General features: G+C 43.4%; 1 protein-coding gene across 1 annotated transcript in view; it reads left to right on the top strand.

The window, feature by feature from the left end:
* The window catches only part of COX10 (cytochrome c oxidase assembly factor heme A:farnesyltransferase COX10), a 593,978-nt gene that overhangs the window by 418,216 nt on the left and 156,745 nt on the right, over positions 1-19,017 (top strand). Inside the window, exon 5 of the mRNA XM_078650861.1 lies at positions 14,358-14,428. Within this exon, the coding sequence (XP_078506987.1) occupies positions 14,358-14,428 (71 nt within the window). The remainder of the gene's footprint in view (positions 1-14,357; positions 14,429-19,017) is intronic.

The raw sequence follows: 19,017 nt of genomic DNA, 5'->3' as shown, positions 1-19,017 counted from the left end.
GGAAGGAGGGAGATGGGCCGGTAATTGGACAGTACTGTAGGGTCAGCCCCAGGCTTTTTTAAGATGGGGATAACTGTGCCAAATTTATGCGACGTGGGAACAGTTCCCCTTCTTAGGGAGTCATTAAGGAAGGTCAAGGGAGGGAGAGGACAAGCTTGAAAAATTTTACACAAGATGTGGGCAGGACAGATATCCACCGGGGATCCAGATTTCACAGTAGGGAGAATAGAAAGAAAGGTGTCTTCGGATAACGGAGTGAAGTGGTCAAAATGATAAGAGTTGGGCGGTGGAATAATGTCAACAAAACCAGAGGAAGGGGATGGAATGTTGAGTTTAATATCTGCAATCTTATTTATAAAAAAATCATTGAGGGAATCACATAGGGGTTGAGAAGGGACTGGTTTAACTGAAGTTCTGTCTGAAGTGGCCAGTTCAAATACAGTGGCGAAAATTTCCCTCGATTGACTCTCCGCTCGGAGGATCTTATCGGAGAAATAGGCGGTCTTAGCCTTGAGGATGGCTCTCTTGTACTCCGCCTGAATGGAGTTGTACAGGAGTTTGGAGGACTCGCTGTAATTACGCCTCCAAGTGCGCTCCGCCTGTCGATCGGCCAGCTTTTTCGCCCTAAGCTCAGGGCCGAACCATTTGTTCGCATCGTGGGAGCGCTTCACTTTGACACGCCTAAGGGGGGCCACAAGATCGCATGTTGAGGACAGCCAACTGTTAATGGCCACTGCCTGGGACGAGATGGACAGATTATTGATGGCAGGGCTTGATGTTAAGAGAGAAGAACACAAAGATGGCATGTCCACTTTTCCCCAGTTGCGTGCCCAGATGTTTTTGGGCAAAGGGGACTTCTTTGCTAGGCCCAGGTCAAGAGAGAAGGAAATCAAAAAGTGGTCAGACCACAGACAGGGAGTGATAATAGGAACAGGGATTGAAATGTTAAGGGACCAGATTTGGTCCAGAATATGACCACGGGCATGGGTAGGAGTGTGAATGTGAGAAACAAAATTCAGACTACTAAGAAAGTCGGTGAAGTCTTTGGAAGGTACATCCTCAGCTGGATGGGAGGGCCAGAAGTTAAAATCCCCCAGTACCAAGACCGCTGAGTGGTTAACAGCCAGGGTAGCTATAAGTTCTTGAAAGGCCGGGAGGAAGTGAACCATGTTTTTAGGTGGTCGGTACATGAGAACACAAGTAATGGGAGTTGAGAACGATGTTGAGCGGGCCACTAAAAAATCGACATCCAATATAGAGGGAAATGAAAGTAGCTGGAACTGGATAGTGGAGCGGACCAACAGGGCAACCCCCCTCCCAATTTTCCAGGCCGGTCAGCTCGCAGAGCATAATACGAGGAGGGCAAAGCTGCCAGTAGATTGGGCAGTGACTCAGGACGGAACCATGTTTCCGTAAGGAACAGTAGATCGGGCTTGTGAGTATCTAAAAAGATAAACAAGTCCGACTGGTGTTGTACTGCCGAGCGAGTGTTCAGCAAAAAAGCAGCAATGGGTGGAGGGGAAGTCCCTGAGGTTAGGGGAATAGGAATAGGGTCATTATAAAGGGGAACCCCTGAGAAGGGACTGGGCATAAGGGAGGGTAAGTTAGGAGGGAGGGTAGGTAAAGGGGAAGTGCGGACAATATCCAAGTAACCAATATGCTCCCTTATGGCAGAGTCCAGACTCCAGGGGCCTTGGAAAAACTTTTCAATGTCTGATAACATTTGCCGAAAAAACAACCCCTATCCAAGATTACATTTCCCCCAAAAAAATTCTTAGAAAATTATCAGACCCTTACAACACAATTTCCACTCTCTGGAACAGCTCTAACTTAAAGACTTACACTTTTTATTATTAGGCGTTTGAAAAACAGTCTTGCATAATTTGTCCGATGTGCCTAGATAGTAAATTGTTTTATAAAAATGTGGATGTTTCTGTTGAAAAGTTATCTTATGCAGCATTGTAGAAGACACTTTCCTTGCTTTGAGCAGATGTGACTCTAGCCAAACCTAGGGCCAGATCTTTAGCTTCTTGCTGAATTCAAGAGGTGAGGATGGGGCTATTATGTGCAGTGGCAGGTCATTCCATGCTTTAGGAGTGGTGTAGAGAAGGATCGACTTTCCGTATGTGTGGGATGTGGGTACAGGGCAGGCTTTAGCACTGGCGGCGCCCAGTGCGACAATCCTTTTTGGTGACCCCGCATCCCATGACTGACTCCTCTGATTCTTTCACTACCACCTGGCAAAAGTGCCCCTCACCTCTTTAATTATAAGTTATTGCTCAACACAGCCCCCCTGTGCCCTCCCCTGAGGTTAGCGCCCCCTCCACAGGTCAGTGCCCAGTGCAGCTGCACCGGATGCACTCCCCAAAATCCGGCCCTGTGTGTGTAAGAAAGAGCCTGGATGAGCAGACTCTTAGTGCTCATAAGGACTCTTACTTGCACGCATCCCACGTGTTCTGGAAGGTTTGTGAAAGCAGATTAAGGTATGCTGGACCCATGTTATGTAGTGCCTTGAAAGTGTGGGTGAGGAGTTTGGATTGTGCTCGTTTGTGTATGGGGAGCCAGTGGAGCTTCAGGTGTGGTGTGAGTGTGGTGTGGGAGGTTGAGAGTGATTCTGCTGCTGAGTTCTGAATGTTCTGCAGCCTTCTGGTGAGTTTTTTGTGTTGATCCCGGGTTTTCCCTTAGTCCAGCTTGCTTTTGAATAGGGAGTGCATAAAGGTTTTCTGGGGGCTGTTTAACTCCTTTTGAGTGGAGACAACTCATTGTGCAGTTGATCACCCATATAACTTGCTGCTGGATGTGCTCTCTAGGAACCTTTTGGCCTTGCCTTATTTATCATGTTGATTCTCCTAACTGATATTTTTTCTCTGAAATAGTACTTGCACAGTACTTGTTGTAAGAACAAAACTCTGCTTCTTCTGCTCGATAAAGTCAGAAGATCATTTTTAAGTCTCCCCTGAGACAGCACGTGTCTCTTGCAAGACATTTTCTTAACTTAGAATGGGCTCAGAGCCAGCCCATTGCTTACCATTGGTTCGCTTCATCATTACTCTCATTTCCTTGCTTGTCTTTGGTCAGTGCATGCCAGCTTAACTTCCTCTTTATGTGTTTGACCGTGCCCTGGAGGATGCCCCTAGTATTTGTGTCCTTCCCCTGCTCATGTTTTCGGAACTAGTTTTTTCTCATAGTTGAAGCACTCAATAATAGTGCTTGTTTTTGCAGACGATCTCCCCATGTACTTCTACTCCAGTCCGGCTCTGTGTTGTAGCTTGCTCTGTCTCACCACCCCGTCCCTCTGTGTTGTTGCTTGCCCCCTCCCACTCCTCTCTGTGTTGTTGCTTGCCTCGTGGTCCCCTCTGTGTTGTTTATTTACCTCTCCGTATTGTAGCTTGCCCCCTCCCTCCTTCCTGTCTGCTTTGTATTATTGCTTACCCCCACACTCTCCAGTTCCTCTCCATGTTGTTGCTTGCCCCATCGCAAACTCCAATCTGTCTTGGTATTGTTCCTTGACCCCTGCCACCTTTTAATTCTCATACAATCAAAAGGGGGGGAGAAAGAAGAAGCTGCAATCCATTCAGCTTCCTTAGTCTGTATCAAAAAAATCAAGTGTCCTGCCTAACCAGGGTTTTCAATTTTTCGTTCAGTGTACCAATAAAAAAAAACCCTCATTCACGTACAGAGGATGGAATTGGCGGTATATCTTGATTCTCCGCCCAACTCTTAAAAATGTGACAGCATCATCATGGGGTTAGTTCTCATGCTTCCTCCACCCGGAGGTGTACCCCTGGTTAGTGCAGTAGTGATCAGTGATACAGGGGTCAGGTTGTGAGTTGAAATAGAGGTGGTTTGAAAATACTCGTACAGCCAGAGAGAAGTTTTAATAGGTCTGGATTCGAGATATAAATTAAAAGTTTGATGTAGTGCTAGTGCGCAATGAGATTTGATTATGGATCTCCCGCACTTAAAGTGTCCTTAAAAGGTTGTCATGTTTCAGCCCTTATTTTGCCCCTAGGGCTCAAGTGGGCTTTCTTCAGGACCTAGAGTGCAAACGGTGGTGAGAGACTGTGGGTGTCTCCATGTGTGTTAACCGTAAAAGATTTCTTTAAGGGGAGTAGGAAAAATATATATTAATCAGTTTCCTTCAAGGTCCGTCGGTACCTTATGTTAAACTCATTAGGGCATCATCGGGCGGCCTCGGAGTCTTTGTCCTGCTTCGGCTCTGCTCCAGCACTCCCCCACTTATTTTACTGGGAGCTCAATAACTGGAGCAAATGGAGCCACACATTCACTCTTTGGCCTCTCTGGGGCGAGATTGGAGCCCATTCAGAAAGCTGCTCACGCGCTGGCTTCTCTGATACAATTGCATCTAAGGGGTGAGCGAGGGGAGGCAATATGTCTGATGGTACAAGCCACCTTTCGTGACGTCACTTCCTGTTGTGAAGTCAGCGTCCCCCCACTTCTTTTTTTAGGACTTGTGCCCTGGCGCTGTTAAACATTTTCAGCCATGCTGCACAGCAACACTGCTGTGCAACATGGCTAAAAGCTAATATCTAGCATAGGCTAGACTAGACCTATTGGCTTTGCCAATCCTTGTTTCTTATAGAGTTCTTAGATTCTGCTGTCTAGGAGTTATGACAAGCCAAGGGGAGTAGGAAAGTGAACTTAATTTTTCTGTTCTTGGATAATCACATGTGAAAATAAATATACATTTGACTTGCATTGGAAATGCCTAAGGGACAGAAAGGAGTAAATTGCCTGCTCAATTCTACCATATAGTGAAACATGTATCCATATTTCTATTTTTTTTACTTTAAAGAGAATTCGATAGGAGGTCGTTCTGTTTAGAGCGTTATTACGGAGAGAGAGAAGTGTTACTTTTAAATTAGAAATCTGATGCTTCTCTCAAATATTGTTGGTACTTTTAGATTAATGTCACTTTATTTATTTTATATTTTAAGTGGAAGTTATTTTTATAAGCTTTTGTGCATTATTTAATGATACAATACACATCATTTCAAGTGAAGCAGTTCTGTAAATACCGTGCACTCACACAGAGGAGCAAGCCCTCTGTTTCGTCCTGTTCCTACCCTTCTGGTAGTACCGTTAGCAGCAGTTCCATTGGAGGGGAGAATAACAGTATTGCGTGATTTGGGGGAACAACATGCAGCAATCAGGCCTACTGTATCGATACCTGCCTGCATGCTACCCCCACTATTCCTCCCAGAGCCTTGGCCTGCTTTCGTCAGGTGAAATCTAAAGTGGGATGCCCCTGAGCACTGGTATTGCCTGTGTATTCAGATGGGTCTGGTAACTTCAGCTGCTTGCCCCAGTAGTGTTAATAGACCATTCATATTGAGTGGCATAGTTGGCAAATCAATATTCCCTAAAAGTACAAAACATCTAACTCATCCCAGAGCCTACTGTAACAACAGAGAGCATTAGACCTCCCAGCACAGCAGCATCTTCATACGCACACCAGGACTCCAAAGCACGCCATATAGTTGACAGTACAATGCAGAAAAAAATACGAGTTGTTACGCAGATAATTATTTAAACTCCAAATTTATAGTACCACTGGAAAAAATGCAATGTCAACAATTCAGACTTGAGTTTGTCGCATTATTAACTCTGATTGAGATGTGTATATATATGCTTGTCATAATTGTTGTTTTCATTATGTTTACAATACAATAGAATTACAATAGAAAATAAAAGCTATACACAAATTAAAAAATATAGTGTTTCACATACCCTGTGACTCAAAAATCCCATTACAAATTCCCGAACTCCAATACCACAGGTACCATTTGGAGTTGGGCAGTAATGGGACATTTGCCAAGAATCGTCAGGTACTGCATCCACCCATATGTCAGTCCCCCACCCTTTTCTATAGACACCATAGCTGCCTGTCGGTCTGTTGAACTGCAGACCAATATGGCTGTGCCAGTAAAAAAACAATGTCCCCACTCTCCTGTCATGATGGTAAAAGCACTGTTGGTGAAAATTACCAGCCAGAAATATGAGGAACTCAAATTGGTGGTCCAGCAGTGGCGGTGCCAAATCCACCTCACCCATTTGGCTTTAACATTTTTTTTTTAATGTTTAAAAAAGTGGCATGTACATTTTCATTTCCTGATTTGTAACTCTCATAACAAAATAAACTCCACATAAATTAACAAGTACCACCCATTAAGCTGAAGTACTTATTACTGCTCCAACGCATTGTAGTCTCATTCACAATTCTGTTTTTTTTAGGGTAGTTCTGAGTTACTCCTGATTTAACTTGGATTTTCCAGGAGAATTTAGACACACCTGTGAAAACACTGGCATAATGGACCAGGACCTTAATTTTCATCTTTATGGCACCAACAGGAGATCATAGTCATCACACGTACCACTGTCGACAACAGAAGCAGAGCACATTAGACAGCCTACCTACACTCAGGTGAATAACAAGGCAGAACAGACATTTGATGGCAAAACGATGCTGCCCAGGCAGCAGAACCTTACTCATCCCAATGCCCACAACAACAAAACAAGGCATTGGAACAGTCCATTTGCACCCTCAAGCATATAACGATGTGTCGCTGCTATGCAGCTGGCAAAAGTAGTCCCTCCACTGTGGTACTCCCCATTCCCCACCCAGTCAGCCTGCACTTAGCCAATTGAACCCTTGGGTCTGTTAACTAGAGGACTCCTGACTGCGCAAAGTCTCACCCCCACCTACATAATGAATGAACTCATGTTGAGCCTTGTGAACTTTTCCAAACTGCAACGTCCTTCAACTTACCCTATCACAAGTACACTACAAAAAACTTCACTTAAAATGTTTATTCCTTTAAACAATTGAAATCATCTCTAAATGTACATCAGTCTATCACTGATCTTTCTCTATAATGACTACGGTAATCAAACTGACAGATGGCAAAAATACCTATGATTTATTGAAGGTTCCACAATGTACTCATTCATTTCTCATAATGTCCACTGGCTGTTGAAGCTGATTTAGGATTAGGAAAGCAAGAGGGCGTATCTGGTCAGAGAGGAACATAGTAAGCACTCCAGCATCACTAATAAGAAAGCCCCTGCTCAGTCACTATGCCAAGCATGCACGTGCTACACATCTGGAAATCTACATGGCTTTTAAGGTAGATCATTCTCGCAATGGTAGTCTGCTGAAGTTGGAGGGCAAACTCCCCACACCTCATGTCAGACAAGCAAAGGAGACAACGGCTAGTTTGTGCCTACCATTGCACGCCTTGCGACCTCCACAGACATTAGGCCCTACCACAAAATGTCTGCAACCTCACAATGACGCCATACGCTGTTTATGCACGCAGGAAAAGTTAGTCTCAAACACTCAGACATGTGACAGCTGGGGCATGGAAGCTACCTTCAACAAAGGGTTTCCCTTTTTCTTTTCGTCTACACTTTTCAGACAAACAAAAATGAAAAGTTTAATAATGCATCCCGTGAAATCAAAACTCTCTTAACCGGATTCCAACTCAAAAACTGTCACCACAACTTCACTTATGCACAATGTCCCCACACATCCATCTCTCATTTCTAAACGACACAGATGACACAATAAACTCTCACACTGTCGCCATTTTCACTAACAACATACAAAACCCACAAAGAACAAAACAATCCACCACACATTTGCAAACAAACATGCAGCCAGGCACACAGATATGGCCCACACCCAGTCACACTAGCTAGTCAAATCAACATGGCCAAGTACCAGGTCGAAGAATGCACATAGTCTCAGCCAGTACAATGCCCTCTGAAAATGGCACTAGAAAATATTTGGGACATCTTCCGAAAACAATGATCCAAGCCTCTAGTAGATGCATACTGAACAATTATTGACACAACAAAATAATCAAACACTAGAATAGTCTGGCATTACAACCGTTGAGACCAGAGCACATCATCAGATAAAGAAGCACTCATCTACAACACACTAGAGCTACATCAAACACTACCATCCAAACACAACATTATCTGACTCCATAATACATAGGGCTCCCAGTTTTATGGTATTTATTTTTTTTAACATTTTTGTCTGTATTTATCCATATTTATTTTTTTGCCATCTCATTGGTGTTTATCCATATTTGTCTTGTGGTTTGAAAATGAATCGCGCTGTAAAAGGGTATATTAACACGTTTATCAAACTTTTGGATGTGCACTCATCAAATGGATGGCTGTTTTAGCAAATTAAGCAGTCATGTATAACAAAAGACTACACTCACAGGTACATATTAGTGTTAAACTACAAATATGTGTTAGCATATGCCTGTATTTAAGGAAATCTCATCCTGTTTTTTAACTCTCCATGCTGTCTGCTCAGCTGTTGCCTTGAATTCATGAAAGGTGCATGGAGAGTATCTCAAAAGAAGCACAATTTTCAGTATATTTCCGCTTTTAAAAATAAATACAGACAGGAAACACATTGTTTTCTGTCTGTTTTTATCTGTAAAAATGGAAAACCAGAAGCCTTAATTATACACCAACTGAATAAAAGGCTCCACAAGACAGTCACTAATGTACCCGTCCTCCTGTACCACCCTCCTGACAAATCTTTCTGTTTGAACAGAAAGCAGAGTGGTACCAGAGCACACTCAGGTGAAACTTGTGGTTATCACCCACAACACTACTGGGTACTACACTCCCCACATTTTCAGTCCATGGGTGCTCCCCCTTGCAACTTCTTTGGAGAGAATACTACTTTTCCCCCAACTTGGCAGACTATGGGGTACTCTGCCATGCAACCTGTAGTGACAGGCGACTGCTTTTCCTCCAGTTCACACCAACCACAGAGACATGAGCAATCTCTTGCAGTGGGGTACTATTCTTCCACACACCAGCGACACTTGGGCACACACAGCCAGCACATATCCACACAACAGCCTCTTCCACAAACTGCAACTCCCAAACAACAGCAGTCCACTTACACATGAAAGCTTACTAACCTGACGCACATTAACAATAGGATGTATAGAGCACATGCTAATACATGAAAATTGAACATTTTACTTTTGCTTAACCTTATGAACCCCGCAGTTTGTGGAAACCAAGACACATTTTTAACAGAAGTACAATGAAAAATGTGAAAAATTATAATGCCAAATATCCCCTCAGATTAAATAACTGGATAGCTATCTTTTCCTGTTAAATTAATATATGCCAGGAAAATGTTGTTGAAATCTTTCCAGGAACTTCAGGATGCAGTTTTTTCTTGGATGAATGCCAAGAAACTGCTGTCCCGATCTTCTTAGGACTTAAGGACACCGTTTTACCTCGAACAATCTGGTTTAGTTCATTTTTCATGTCCTTGGAAATTGTACTGTTTCTTTTTATAAATGAACCAGGAGGCCCTTGGGTAGACTTTCTTCAACGTCTCCAGACCTGTTCCATTCAAACATTAGCTTAATACCCTCCTGCATGATGTCAAAACCTACATAGCCAGCGTATCCACTCTGACATTCAGGTCTGGATTTCAAGACATTGATGAGGCTTTTTCAAGAGCAAGTTGTGCTGCTATACCCCCAAACACCATACACACTTCTTCCAGAGCCGACTGACCTGTGCCGAAGAGGAAAGTGCGTGATTTCCTGGTGCTACGCATTGACACAAGACTTTTAGTCTATTCGTTTGACCACTGCGCGGACAAGAACCACACCATCTCTTCTGGTGATTCTGGCTGAGCGCCATAAAATACCACTGTCTCCAAAGGCATGGACTCTGCTACAGTTATCTTAATTGAGAAATCCTACTGCACACTCACAAATGGTTCTCCTTATGTCACCGTTAACTGTATTACTATCTTACACTCCATGAGTCATTTCAGACTTGCGTTTACTTCTCAGAGTTACAGGAAAGACTGTCTCTTTCCTGTCCATGGGAAGAGACAGGGAAGAGTCCCTGTCTCTTCCCTCTCTCTCCAAAGCTCTATCTCCACAGCGGTGCCCTTATAACACAGTTGCCATAACATTGTCTGTAAGCTTAGGACTATTGACTTGGATACATCTCCTCACTTTGTAACTCCCCTCATCTAGCTCCTGGTCCTTGGCAGTCCTTGCTCTCCCTCCTCACTGGGCACCTTCTGCCCAGCTGCTTGAGCTGACACCACTTGCAGGTTGATTTAAGGGTAGGCGACCCCAGATTAGTCTATCATGGTCACAGGACCATCTTCCTTCACAGCATGCCTCCTCTGAGAGAGATGGCTCCCAACTGCCAACAGAGTCTTGTTGCATTTTCACTTAGTTTACATCCAGGTATGCTCTTGAGCCCCTGTCGACAGCCATGCCACTTAGTAGTTTTCATGAGTCCTTATGTTGTTTACAAATCCCCTTTGCAGCCTCTGGGCCAATCATGGCTTCCAACTCTGGTGGAGAAACAGCTTTCAGTCACAGTATCCGCAGCTGCCTCTTAAGGTCCTGGCAGACTGCTGGGCAGCAGAAAACACAGGATACTTGTACAGTGTTGTGCAGCTCACACGGAATCTGTGCAGAGAAGCCGGGAGACCACTTCATGACTCAGGTCACTCCTAGTTTCACTATCTGGGCAACACTTCGTAATTCCCAAAATTAAATTGTCAAGAATGGGTGGAAAATCTTTTTCATTTCTCGGACCCACCTTGTGGAATGCGATGCCACTCTCTATGCGAAATGAGACTAGCTATTTTAAATTCAGGAAGGCCTTAAAAACCTGGCTGTTCAACATCTGAAAATTATCAACTCCCAGGAAAACCACGGAATCAGTAGCGCCGGGAAACCCTTTGTTGGGTAGCTGTTGCGCGATACAAGTGAAATAAATAAATAAATAAATAAGTCCACTTTCTCTCGGTGCTCCTCATGCCTTGAACATGCTGGCCTCCTCCTTCTAGACTGTCTCTCTTCCTGTAGAGCCAGACTCGCTCTTTCCCTCTCTCAGAAGGCAGGCAGGCTTCTAGGTATGTCAGTCCCTCCAGCGGATTGTGCAGACAGACACCAGATGATGTCTATTCTCGTATTGGAGACTGGCTGACAGACAGCCACCTCCATTGCACAGAAACGCTTCAAGTACTCTGCGAAGCACTCCCTAGCATGGTCAAAAAGAACCTGGTACTCGAATAAAGTGGGATGGTTTGGATTGCACATTGTTTTTTTGTTTTTTTTAACACATTTTGTGCACTAGAGGTGTGAGTCCACTCTCTAAGGTTTCAGAATGAGTTTGGGTTGGTTCTCTTTCAAGTATCATTCTCAGCCTGCTCTCCGGACGCGTCCTTTGTCCACAGTGAATACTCCCACCGCAATTAGCAATGGAGATGGCACCAAGCAGGGACAGCAAAAACAGGATACAGTAAAATGTGTGGTCTCGGTGTCTGTCTGTCAATAGCCTTTCCGAAGAAGTAATCAGGTAAAGACAAAAGAGAATGACCTTTGTCGAAACCTTTTCACCTTGAACAGTAGAATCTGTAGTCCAGCCCCTCACTCCTATCATCCACCAAGTGGCAGTGCTCAGGAAGAGTTAATCCGCAGCCTTTTTCTTACAAGCTCCTTAATTAATTTCTAAGGTAACTCGGTCTCCACTCACTCTCAGTTCAGTGTTGTGCCTCTATCCTCCATCTACTGGAATAGGGGAAGCTGTCCCAATTCTCCATTTTTACGCCATGGCTAAAATCAGGTGCATGCAAAATAGATCCTAGTACTCAAACTGATACGACACAGGCTCCTTCTACCACATATGTGCTACACACTCACTGCCTGTGCACTCACTGGACATGACCTTGAGATGCCAGCACAACGTTCTGAGTTTCACGTAACAGTGGTATTTTACACCAGAGGAGCCCATAGGCTTACCTCTCCTCCACAGAGAGAAATGGGTCTGTTCACATCATAGATTCATAGACCAAGGAACTCTGTCCCACTGCTTTATGTGACGAACCCAGAGCATGACAGCATTTCAGTGCCACTTGGCGCACCCCTCCAGGGCATAGAACAGGTTTGGGACTTAGTATTCTGAAGGACAGATCTAGGCCTCTGTGACAACCCAGATTAGCGTGACCGTATGGCCAAAGTAAAACTGGAGAAAAAAACTGAAACAAAAGTAAATCAGTTGGGTATCTAGGGCAGGGGTAAACGCCCATTTACAGTGCAGGGGACAATCCTGTTCCCAACACTGTGTTGTCACATCATGAACTCATGCCTGAAGTTATTGGGTTGTATAAAGAGTGAGATTACTTGCCCATATGACTAGGGATACCAGTGTTAAAACTGGTGCACAAAAAAGACTCTCTAATGCCCTAGAACAGTATAATTTGAAAAATGCTAGATTACTAATGCATATGACAATTGGACAGTAGTGCAGATCAACATGCTATCAAGCAGAGCTCGAGTTTGGATGGGTTTGAAATTGCTTATTTTCTAAAAGTTTGTTTTGTTGTAAGTACCTTTGGTCGTGCAAATATCTGTGCAGCAATTTTTTGAGAAGACTAGATAATATATTCTGACTCTTAGGTTTCATTGGTAATGGTAACAGGTGGGCGAAAAATATGAGCGTCTTCCTTTAGTCAGTCGATGATGCAGAGACATTGGTCCAAATTCTATTCTCGTGCGAAGGTTTGAAGGAGATGAGGCAGGTTTATTTCAGGTCTCCCCTTCTAACTTTTGGCCTCTGTTACATTTCTTCTGCCCTGGCCTTTTGATTAGAGGGCAGCAATAACACAGTTTTTGATAGAGATGCCAACCAACTATGTAGAGAAAGTCTAAATGTCGAGCAGTCACCTCCAAACTTAACCGTTGCAAAAGGTATCCCGATTCTGACCGGTACCACAAAGACAAGTGATATATTATTTTCATTGTAATTATGTCAAAAGTGGAGTAGGTTTTGGCTTTAATTGACTGTGGGAGGACTGTGTCTAATTATTTTTTTGTTTCTATTTAGTTTAGGGCTGGGTACTACATATGTGCCCCACTTTGGTAATTTAAGGAAAGCTATATAGTTGCTAGTTTGTTTCAGGTTTCTGTGGCCATGTTTTTACTTTTGTCCCTAGGGCTGGCAACTCTGGCCAGGCTCAAATTGTATTTTTCTTCGAGTCTAAGGGCCTCATTTAGTGAGCACCAAAGTAATCCTAGATAATTGTGCCCTAGAATTGCAGGTACCATGTGACCAGTAACTCCTGGGAAAGGGGACAAGGCAGGATATACTGAGGATTACAAGTGAGACCCCGAACGACTCCTTCAAAATGAGGAATTACAAGCAAAACAGTAATTTGGGTCTAAAGTTTCCTAGTAATTCCTCATTTTCCACTTCGTTTTTTTTCCTGGAGACTATTCTTCTTTTCAGCAGGGGTAATATAGTTACCATCCACATCGGAAGTAAAAAGAACCTTATAAGGAGGCTGTATTTTTATGAATGCACTATTTTTCGTCAACTATTCTTCTAGACTCATGTATGTGTGTATTGTGTCTTTTTGTGTAATAATGCAATGAATACATTTTAATAAAAACTTGTTGAATATTTGGGATTAGGCGCCTGTTGAAAGGCTGTTTGTGTTGGTGAAGTCATATGTACGGCATCTCTGGCTACGCTGGTGATGTGACTGTTCCAACTCCAGCAGGTCGGTACATTTATCCACCTGTCCCTAGCTTGAGGATAAATGGCTACATGTACATAGCTTTTTTATGCCAATCAGGTTGTTTTCGGCTGGAAAAAATGCATTTTGCTATGTACAAAGGCCCATTTTGTGATCCGGTAACCTATTACTGAATTGCAAAATGGGTTAGCGATTTGGTATTAGGAAGGGGCGTGTTAAGGGCATCCCTTCCTAAGAGCGACTCGCAGTGGTATGTAAGAATATTTTGCCACCGAAATGCGGTCGCAAAACATTTTCATTTTACCACCACCAGTCCATACACAAACTGGAAGGGGTCCCCAGAGGACCCCTCCCCCTTTGTGAATGTATGTAAAAATGTTTTTTAAGAGCAGGCATTAAAAAAAATTGCGCTATTTAAAAGCATACACAGACATGGTTGTCTGCTGTACCCAGGAGGACATCATCCCTGTGTTTCTGGTGATTCCCAATGGGTCGCAAATAGGTACCACGTCATGAATATTAATGAGGTAGGTCAATTGCGACCTCATTAGAATATAAATGCAATTACAATACAGTACAATTTGGAATCGCTAAATGTGTCAAAGATACATTAGTACATAAGTGTTTACCTAATAGCGAATCGCAAAAATGTGCTACTAGGTTATCGCAAATTGAAACCTACATATATGTGATCCTATAAGAACTGAACTGCGACCATTGTGGTTTCTACATCCCCGTCCACCTTTTGACTCTTTTTCTGCTTCCCTTGCAGTACTTCGAGGTTCCATTTGACTCCAACATGAACAGAACGAAGAACAGGCCTCTGGTGCGAGGACAGATCAGGTAAGGCTGGCTGATGCCGCGAGCCCACCCTGATCCCTTGCGATAAGTGGAGGCTCGCGCTGCCGCGCGCAGGTATTGTGTGCCATGTGAGCGGCGAATGAATGGCCCCGTGTCATTTTCATGTTAATAATTTTGTACAGAGCATCAAATATGAACACATTTCCTAATCGCTATGGAACAGCAGGAACGCAAAGCGCCGCTAATAAAATCAGCGATCTTATTTGAAAAAGAAATACATAGACCAGAAACTGGAAGCGAAAATGAAAAATATGTTCACAATGGATGTTACAATTTGCAGCACCGAGCGTATCTTCTCCTCAGTGGCGCATTGAGGCGCAGAGATGTAGCAAGAAGGCCCGCCGATTTTACCAGATGTGCCGACCAGCCTGTGGCAGGCTACACATTGAACCTCAGCCGCAGTGCTGCGCCATGGCGCGCTTGAGGCAGGTCTGACCCGCCCTGCTCCAATAGGAGCGGTCCAGCCCGGACTTCCAGGCCCGTCCCCCCTGAACCGGAACACAGGCAGCGCGAGACCAATCTTGGGTTGTTTATGTTCTGGTTCAGAGAGAACCTGGTTTGAGAAATCGGGCGGGACAGTCCCCATTGGTACTGGACCATGCGATATTTGCATAAATCTGAGGTGGCATGCTGAGCCAAAATAATGGTGGACGGGGATGCGACCCAGAGTTACCTTTGGCTAGGATTCATTCAAGTATCTGTTACTTTCACCAAGCATTCACATACAGTACTCGAACACATGGCTAGAATCTGACTTTCATGCCTGTTTACCTTCATCATCATCATCAATACATACCTGCAATAGTTATTGTATGGCAAGGATTTTCACCTCTTTTATGCCAAAGGTGGCCAGAATTTTGCCCAAGATGGCCACAGTAAGCCAAGGATGGACTTCTGACGTGACACTAATCAGGTCTTAGTGGAACAAATCTTGAATTTTTCTTAAAGGAGCTGAGCGACTCTTCCTACTGTCCAGAGGCAGTTTATTTCAGGGAGTGGGACCCTGAATAGAAAAAGACCTGTCCCCTTCGGATAACACGATAAAGCGAGGTTTAGCCAACAGCTAGAAATGGGAACATTTCAGATACCTGGGAGGAGTGTTGGGGTAATTACGGCTGAGACGGTAAGATAGTCCCAGATCAGGCAATTTAACATAAAGGAGATCCTTTCTTTGCCAGCGTAAGGCTTTTCTGGCAGCTAAAATATGTTCTCACTTTTTGGGACTGAAACAAGAACTGAAAGGATCTGTATTTTCTATAGCTGGTAGTGCGAATTCGCTTGTAGCCCGGCATACAGATCATTGCATTAATCGAGGTGGGAATTTAGAGCTGTTCCAACCACCTACAACCTATTAGGGATTGATGGAGGAAGAAGATAGGCATTGCCAGTTGTAAGAACAAGCTGCTTATTGCTGAGCTCACTGACTCACTTCCTCTTTTGAAATTAGTGCAGCTGTTGAAGTAACGCTCCCCCCCATTGCCATCACTGTGTGATAGTCTCTTGCATATATAATTTATATCATTTACACTTATCATCACTGTAAATGTACCAGGAATGCTAAACCAGCCACCATCTGTTGCATTTTCCGGTCAGGTGCCAATCAAGAACAGCTGTAGGATAGCTACCTGAGCCGCCACACATGCAGTTTTTTTAAGGCTTGAATCTGACTCAAAGGTATTAATGCGCTTTACAAGAAGACCAGACGTTTCAAATTCTTAGTATTTCTATGGTATTCTTTTAGGCGTGGGGGACATTAAGTGATTTGCTTAGACTCTGTAGATGTTGGGCCGAGGCTGGGAATCAATGCTTGTTCCCCAGTTCCAGAATACACAGCTGCAGCCTTCAGGCCTCATCTCATCTCCCATCTTTACACATTAGTGCACCCTCCTAGTGATATGCATGATTCTGCCAAAAATCCTGTTTAATCCTATGTGTTAGGATAGTCACGTGACTGCTCTATTCTGATTTTCCTTTTTTCTACGAACTCTGACTTAGAGTTGGATAAGGTACTTTTATTTGGAACTCGCTTTATCATCTGCTGTGCTAATAGTGTGTATTTGCGCGGAGGTTGTGAATCTATTGCAGGTAGAGGTACTGGGCTTGGCATATTTGAAGCCTTCTAGTAACACTACTGCAAAGTGTACCTCCAAAGCTTGCAGACAGAAGCCAGTCTGTGACTACTATTTCTGGAGTCACTATAAAAGCAGCTTTATCGTTTGAGGCTTTCTTCGGGCTTGCCATATCATTTAGTCTTCGGCCGCAGTCTCCCAAGCACGGTGATGGATTTCGGGCTTCAATGATGATAGAAGTAGTGGGTTTAAGAGATCTACCCAGAAGCAGAGATGGTTCAAACTAAGATAACCAGTGACCCCACAGAGGAGGATGTATGGTCCAATCAGATGGTGGAGCCTGTTCCCAAGACTGGAACAGTTGACATCACAGTATTAGGTGTATGGGAGGTGGATATGCCAACATGCAGTCTGCAGCACATACAAGGGTCCGCTCCGCGTGCACCCCGCCACCCACCTGATCCAACTGAGCGGCCATGTTCTCCAAATGTTTCTTCAGCAGCTGCTCAAATGCAAACCATCGAAGCAGAAGCGCTTTGCGGAACATTTAGGTGATTAGTGTAGAGTGTAATTTGTAAGGGCCCCTGGAGGTTCTGCCAACAGTTGTTTCTGTGTTTTATTCATCATCTTTTCAAGAAGGGGTGGGGGTTGAATTTAAGGGGGTATGAGGGTAGAGGAAGCGATGGATAAAATTATAAGAAAATTGCTACAAAGTAGCAAAGTGAGTCCGCAGGGCAAATTTGCAATTAGTTAGTAAACAGTTTTGATGCTTCGTCAAACTTGTTCTGAATCGTTCGGTGCGGAAGTGCTAATAATACATTCTCCAGTTCAACACATTTTGTTTCAAAACATATCTTTAAATGCATTGTTTTTCAGTGCATCTGTCATGCCCGCCCGACAGCTTTTGATTTTTTATGCCCTTTCTTTTCTGCTCTGTCTTTTTACAGCGTTCATAATCATTAAACTGCTTTTATGTTGCAGTAAACATACATTGACTGTAATTATATTCATGGATCAAACACGCAGCCTTGCTTTGCTTAGGCTTTTTTTCCCAAAGAGGTGGTGTGCGTTCTTGTTTGTTTTGTCACGCACACATTTTCATCTGAATTAATTCAAAACATAATTTTAAACAGTTTTTTTTTGTGATCACGAGATGCTTATTACTCAAGCAAACAGTTGTTATTTATAATGCTCGTGAAATTAAGGAGATATTTATATACCCCACGCTATCAACATTAGGGACGCTTCAGTAGTCCTCTTTGAGTTTTTGACCTCTGGGCCTGCGCCCTCCGAGGTCATGGAATGCCTCAGTGACCTTTTTTCAGTACCGTTTACAGTAAAAAATGAGGGCACCCAGATAATGTATTCGGTTTTTTGTAATCACACAGAGCTACTGCAGGGTCAAGGAAGCAAATGAAAACGTGACATTACGCAATGCCCACAGCGCACGTTTTAATCATTGTTTTTATTGAATTACAAAGGGACTACAATTGGAAGAAACATGTAGAATTGTTCACATTAATCCGTTTTGCAATAAGATCAATTCATTGTGAAGTTTCCTCGGTGTTACTACGGTAGAGTATGGTCAGGGCCACTGAAATTATGCGATTGTGCGGCAGTAGCGATTTTAGCATAATAATAAATTGGTCGCATTTCTCACATAATCCATCAATTGCTGGATAATCTGCAGATTTTACCCCCAAACAATTGTATCTAGGTTTAACGGTTCAAAAGTTACTAAAAATGCAGCGACACGTGTAGCCGCTCAGTGGAAGACCCTTTGCAATGGTTGACTTGTCACCATTCTGTAGTACATTGCTGGGTTTGGGTGTTAAACTGGTAATAATGAGTTGCAACTAATGCCCAGGCAGCCTTAATAAATTAAAAAATGACATAATAATGAAGCAATGTTATCCTAAAATGTGGAGCATAATGCTGCATAATCTGCCTTTTTTTGCTGCATAATTTACTTAACCCTGCTGCATAATTTTGTCCTCTCCTGCTGCATAATTCCAATGGCCCTGAGTATAGTACTGTGAAGGGATACCTAGCATATTTTATAAATAATCCTTCAAGCCAGAGTTCCGTTCGAGGAGCACCTTCTCATCTTTGAGCCACAGTGCGAGAAATCACCGTGGACTCGCCAGTCCTCACAAAACGAAAGCTGAAATTGTGTTTTCCCAAATGTGAGCCAGAAATCAAAGTCCAGTTTCAGCTTTTATTTGCATTAAATTCTAGTTAAAAAATATACCAAAATAAATTGTCTTCTTTTTCCAGCTGAGAAGCAGATATTTCCCCCTCCCTTCCATGTGTTTGTTGTTTTTGTACCTGAAACACAGCTGCACACCTTGAACATAAATTATCAACGTTCTACTAGGTCTTTGTGAGTTGGTTCAAGAAATGAGAAAGCTGGAGCGTTACAAATCTACTTAGTGCTTCAAAAGATTTCTCTAGTTTATGGTGTTGCTTGGCCTTTCTTGAATATTTGTTCCAACATCCGTA

The sequence above is a fragment of the Lissotriton helveticus genome, chromosome 7, assembly GCF_964261635.1.
Source record: "Lissotriton helveticus chromosome 7, aLisHel1.1, whole genome shotgun sequence".
Classification (NCBI taxonomy): domain Eukaryota; kingdom Metazoa; phylum Chordata; class Amphibia; order Caudata; family Salamandridae; genus Lissotriton; species Lissotriton helveticus.
Note: the sequence above shows the minus strand (reverse complement) of the source record. Positions and strands in the feature narration are given on the sequence as shown.